The sequence below is a fragment of the Perkinsus marinus genome (assembly GCF_000006405.1).
Source record: "Perkinsus marinus ATCC 50983 genomic scaffold scf_1104296965864, whole genome shotgun sequence".
Taxonomy (NCBI): domain Eukaryota; phylum Perkinsozoa; order Perkinsida; family Perkinsidae; genus Perkinsus; species Perkinsus marinus.
Genome location: NW_003204184.1, coordinates 2,020 through 7,294, shown reverse-complemented (window position 1 = coordinate 7,294; position 5,275 = coordinate 2,020). Strand labels below are relative to the sequence as shown.

At 48.8% G+C, this 5,275-nt stretch overlaps 3 protein-coding genes across 3 annotated transcripts; all 3 read right to left on the bottom strand.

Annotated features, from left to right (window-relative positions):
- Window positions 1-50: 50 nt before the first annotated feature.
- Window positions 51-974, bottom strand: Pmar_PMAR008949 (RING finger protein, putative; the record flags this gene model as incomplete). The annotated part of the gene is made up of 6 exons (XM_002769404.1): window positions 51-140; window positions 220-338; window positions 380-476; window positions 527-671; window positions 718-792; window positions 841-974. 6 exons carry the CDS (start codon window positions 972-974, stop codon window positions 51-53), a joined length of 660 nt encoding a protein of 219 aa, XP_002769450.1.
- A 723-nt stretch (window positions 975-1,697) lies between these two features.
- Pmar_PMAR008948 (conserved hypothetical protein) lies at window positions 1,698-4,258 on the bottom strand (the record flags this gene model as incomplete). Its single annotated transcript, XM_002769403.1, has 12 exons — window positions 1,698-1,949; window positions 2,043-2,235; window positions 2,285-2,342; window positions 2,395-2,517; window positions 2,563-2,750; window positions 2,797-2,899; window positions 2,945-3,057; window positions 3,106-3,304; window positions 3,381-3,471; window positions 3,518-3,630; window positions 3,695-3,788; window positions 4,231-4,258. The coding sequence occupies 11 exons, from the start codon at window positions 4,256-4,258 to the stop codon at window positions 2,092-2,094; spliced, it is 1,254 nt and encodes a 417-aa protein (XP_002769449.1). The 3' UTR covers window positions 1,698-1,949; window positions 2,043-2,091.
- A 182-nt stretch (window positions 4,259-4,440) lies between these two features.
- Window positions 4,441-5,251, bottom strand: Pmar_PMAR008947 (hypothetical protein; the record flags this gene model as incomplete). The annotated part of the gene is made up of 5 exons (XM_002769402.1): window positions 4,441-4,514; window positions 4,562-4,672; window positions 4,722-4,843; window positions 5,010-5,140; window positions 5,225-5,251. The coding sequence occupies 5 exons, from the start codon at window positions 5,249-5,251 to the stop codon at window positions 4,441-4,443; spliced, it is 465 nt and encodes a 154-aa protein (XP_002769448.1).
- Between the last annotated feature and the right edge of the window lie 24 nt (window positions 5,252-5,275).

Sequence of the window (5,275 nt, the reverse complement as noted above, 5' to 3'; positions counted from 1 at the left end):
CTCGGGCCCACGTCCCATCATGGCCTCTCGAGAAGAACGCATGAAGGGGATCAGTCGCCGACGCTCGGCCTCAATTTATCAGCCTCAGCATCCTCTCCTATCTCTCTCAGATACTTCACCGAGTCGTCGGTAACTTGTACCTACTCCTCTATAGTCAACACGATACAGGGCCATGCTTCCATACGAACCACCCGGGTACAACCCCACCTACCGACACACTGGACAGGAGTCGCTCTTTTCCAACCAAGGTACCAAACAGTCCCTATGGAAAAAGTGCTCACAGGGTAGACTAGTACAGTTAGAATCTTCAGCATCCTCCTTCTCGAACTCCATAGTACCTATCATCACTTAAAACACTTCCAACTCTTGCCGTTATTACATATACTGCACTCCGCAACTGAAGACTCTATCAAATCATCAGCCTTCATCTCCGTCTTCACTCGCTTGGGAGCCACTGGCAGGCGCTCTATGAACGCCTAGCCCCCAAAACATAGCCCAACGTTCATCATCATTCTCACCATACTACTTTGCATGTGCATGGATTGGCCTCATCCTGCTGACGTCTGTTCATCGCATTGGAACTTTCTTCCGTCTGTGAGCGCTCCGCTCCTGCTAGCATCATCAGGGTATGTATCAAGTCATCAGCCGGGATCCTAGCGGCCTCTACGAAGCTGAGAAAAAAAAACCGTAAAGAACGTCCTTCCTTCAGTCGCCTACCCTCCATTGCACTCAGGGCACTTGTTGTCGTCAGTCAATCTAGGTATGCTCTTACGGCACTCATGACAATAGTATCTGGACAGGACTACTCAGCCCTACCACTGCACCCTCCTCCCCCCTTACGGGTTGGAAGCTCCTCGGCCTCCACCTCCTATTCTCATAGTAAACCCTCTCCTGCCTCCACCACTCCGGTCATCACCATCATTACCACCGATTCTAGCAGCAGCATTACCCGAATCCCGAGAGGCATCATCCATTGTTAACCTCTCAACTACCATTCACAACGCTCACACTCAAGCCCGACAAAGGCAGCAAAAACGCAAACACCCAGTAGGATGTGAGACCCCTTATCGCTACTAGACAAGGAGATTGCCGTTGCCGCTTCTACACGCTATAAAGGGATGCTCAACTACTGTATTGATGATGGGCCCTTTGTTATTCCCCTCAGACTCCTCCGATACTCAACAGCATGAGGACCGTGAGCAATATGTAGAAATTCTTGCTGCTCGGCAAACGCTCAATTTCGGGGCGCGTGACGGTTGTCTCCCAACAAAGCAAATACAGCAGTAACAAATTCCGTCTGCGATTGTTGTGCATTTTGGGCAGTTATCTATCATAAAGTATTCATGTGTTGTCTATTGCTTCATAAGAGAGGATCGCCCTTTAACCTCCTCTCAATAACAGGCCTTGGCTATTGTGTGTGCGTGTAATACATTTAGGAACAGATTTTATCGTGGGCACTACTAGGAGAACCTCCAATTCGATGGGGGGCATGCCATTCACCCTCCCCTCTACTGCCACACACCACTCAAGTCTTTCGCTACTGTACATTCTCGGGATTGGAAGCCTATACGACCAACAATGGGCGTTCTCCGTCGATAGATAATAACAGGCCATGAGGAAGACTCCTATATGGTATACTGGGTAACTCGACACTCTTCCGAGTGATAATGAGGCTAGAAAACAATAAGTTGTACAACAGAGTATCATCCTGTACGTTGGGGATAAACATTTGAGGTGAGACGACTGCCTTGCACAGCAGACAAGGACTCAAATGTAGCCAATTGCCGCGTCAATAAGGGAAAGAGCTAAGCAACAGTATACAGTGTTATTATTTACACTCCATCATTTGTCATTCCCTCGTCATGTTAGGGCCGATTCCAGGCCAGATGATCGCTGTAGGAGTTCCGAAACTTGTGGACGCGCGTTCTTCCTTCGGCACCTCCGCTTGCCTAAACATAGAAGCGTTAATTCATCGAAAAATGCATTGATGGGCTCAAATCAAAAGCAGTGACGTCTCAGGAGGAGATCTATAAGCTTCCGACCTGGGTAGGTAGACATGCTGCGGCTGATCCTTCCAGAATGCAATATGCTTCACTGGATCGTTGGGGAAGAAATGGTAAAAGCATATCCAAACCATAGGCACCGTGTACCAACTAACCCACACGTCCAACGTATAATGCGATCTTTGCGCCATATCAAACATACAAGTGCACAACATAGCAACCATTCGATCACCTAAGACAAGAAAACAACATTTATAAATCTTCTCAACTATCCCACCTACCATGAGCACGAGGCTTCGAGAGTAGTGAGTAACGACCAATGTCGCCAGCAAGCAGTACCTATTGGGAGCTTAGCACGGTGAATGATGGTAGCGGAAGGAGAGTTGACTACATCATATGGCTGCTAAAGACGAGATCCCCACACCCATTCTGAACATCAAAGCCAGATAACACCTGGCCGGCCGATGTGGGTGGACTGAAGAATGGTTCCAACGGAGCGTTGGGCGGAGGGGCCCTGAAGTAGAATCCTCAAGATCGTTAACACGACAACTGTCCCTACTCTTGACAATGAGGGGCCGGCGCCGGCAAAATCGTGACCAAAAAGGATATGCAGCGGAATAATATAGTGAAGTCACAGACGTTGAGCACCCTCCAGATTGCCCCTATTAGCGTGAAGTCATCCCGATCGCCAAATATAGGGGCTATCACCACAAACGCCACTGCAAGGAACATACACGTGTAGAGAACCTGTGCGAGCGGCATCAAAGTCACCATCATGGACAAGGCCTCCTACTGGGTTCTCCGGCGCGGGAGATACCGTCAATGTGTCAATATCGGGAAAGGCCATATGACCAAAGTCAACAAGGGCGTTCTCAGGACCACCATACACATTATATCTGAAGTCCACCCATGGCAAAACTGTATTGCAACAACCATGCTACTTTCCGCTAAGATAATACACCCAGTTATGAGCCCAGTCATGCAGGATTTGGAATATGATGCCGATAACTATCCATGGCCATGCTACTTTGAAGACCTCCCATTCTATCCGACTCTGACGATACAAGCGGTCGACAATGCCCGCAGTCACGGCGGTTACTACCTTTCTTAAGACCCGGGCAAAGTATGTTCTCGCCTTACTTGAATTGTTCATGTTGGCATACGCCGCCTGCGACTCCACTCGAGCTAATGACTGGTCCATATACTCGTTCTCGTTGTTGGTGGTGGAATTAGTCTCGGCTGCAGGATCAGCTAGATGCACTATGGACTCTGGAATGGTCAGAGAGAAGAAGTAGAGAAAGCTATACAAGTACTCAACAAGAACAACACAAAACAGTAGTGGGTTCAACAATCCTGGAAACCTCATGCCTCTAAGACTTCTCCATCTGTCCAAGCATCGGCCCCCTGCCCTCCTCCCCCGACGCCGCTCCATGCGACTTGCGCTTGTGCGAGGCCGCGAGGTACTTACCTGATACCAGCCTCATGCACCGAACCCAATCATCACCTTAATATACCAATTCCAATGGACGCTCCTTTCTGACAGTCCTTCATCACATCCATACGACACCGCAGCAACTGAGCCTTTTTCCTCTTATCTTCTTCCTCCTCCTTCTGAGCTGCCTCTTCCCTATCGTCTCAAACGGGTTAACCTGTACATCACTCAGCTCTTTACAGGTGAGACTAACGAAGACCTTACGAAGACTTGGGTCTTGACTATCTTGATAGGCTCAACCGGACGCACCTTCCCATCCGTCTCCGTCTCCTTCAGTGTGTGCAGTACCGTGCCTGCAACATGACGAATACTCAGACACCCTCTAGCTGACCACCATCGAGACCCGTTCACCGATCTGAAGGAGTGACTGACAAGTATCCCCAAAGATTGAGTCACCACCAGCCTGAAGATTTAGGAGTTCCGTAGTGTTTTCCCGAGGATATCAAAAACCGAATTAGACACTGTTAGATTGGACTATACTTGAATATAGGGTGGAGAAAGTGAATAAAGTGGATGAATCCACATTAGTGTATAATACAATAATATCAGTCATTGTTTACTAATGCTAGGTAGTACCTCCTCCCACAAATTTTGATCCTCACTCACCGGAAGTCATCCATCTACTTCACTCCCATCTTCCGCAGCTTCCTTCCACACACAATGACCATCAGCCAGCCCTATGAATCCACTGCTGCTCCCGTTCCGAGAATATTCGCCTCAGCGCATCACTACTACCGATGCATTCATTGTCGCCACCGCCCATCTCAGCGAGTTCCTTGACTCCCCCTCCGACATTACCACCAAGCTAGCGCGGCCCACATGTCAACTATGTCCCACTGTCAACTCAACGACCACTCGATCTCAAAAGTGTATCATTCTCGTTGAGAATGTAAAAACTTGAGCCTTCCGAGTACCTCCGACGACGACGACGCCAGCAGAGCGTTATCAAAGTTCATCATGGGGCTTCTCCTCTCCATCCTTCTTCGGACCATCTTCCTCAGCAGCATTTCCCGATTCGTCTGCCAACAGCGCATAATACACTACCTGCATAAGATGAATATCTAACCTGCTGCTTCTGAGTCGCCACTCTTCTCCCCCTCCTTCCCTTCTTCCTTAGATTCATCCCCCTGCTCTGCCTTCAATAGATCGATATACTCAGTGAGTAGCTCATTCGTATCTACAACAGCAATGCCCATCCGCTCTACACCCTTCCAGAAACAACCTACTCATCTTCTCCAGCTTGGATGCATCGTACGTAGCATTGTCGCGAGTGATGTTCCGAATCATCTCTCGAATCTTCTCTGACTCAGCAATGTCATTCTTCGGTGGCTGGGTAGGAGCCGGTTTCCTAACCATCAAATACACTCCTAGGATTTGGGAGTAGCACATTATACCGTTCCCCCCCCCAGTACAGAAGAAGAAATTGCACCCTGCCCGATACATCGAACTATGCTTGGATGGTAGGAAATGTTGCGCAGCACACGGTTACAGACAAGGCTCAGACGGCTACCCACCTTATCTTCAACAGCTGGTTAGCCGCCTTTCCAATATGTGCTAGTCGCTTCTTCACATCCAGCACCTTGAAGATCGGCTCCTCCGTTAGTGCTGTTGCATCCTGCTTCTTTTGCAGTTCCTTAAACCACACCTGAATATCACAGTGCACAAGCTTCACCCTACCCTCCTAATTTCCCATCCTTCCTCACTCAAATTCATCAGTATCATTGCTGACCTTCAAACCGTCTCGTTGGCCACCCATGTACGATTAGTCGATACCTGAACA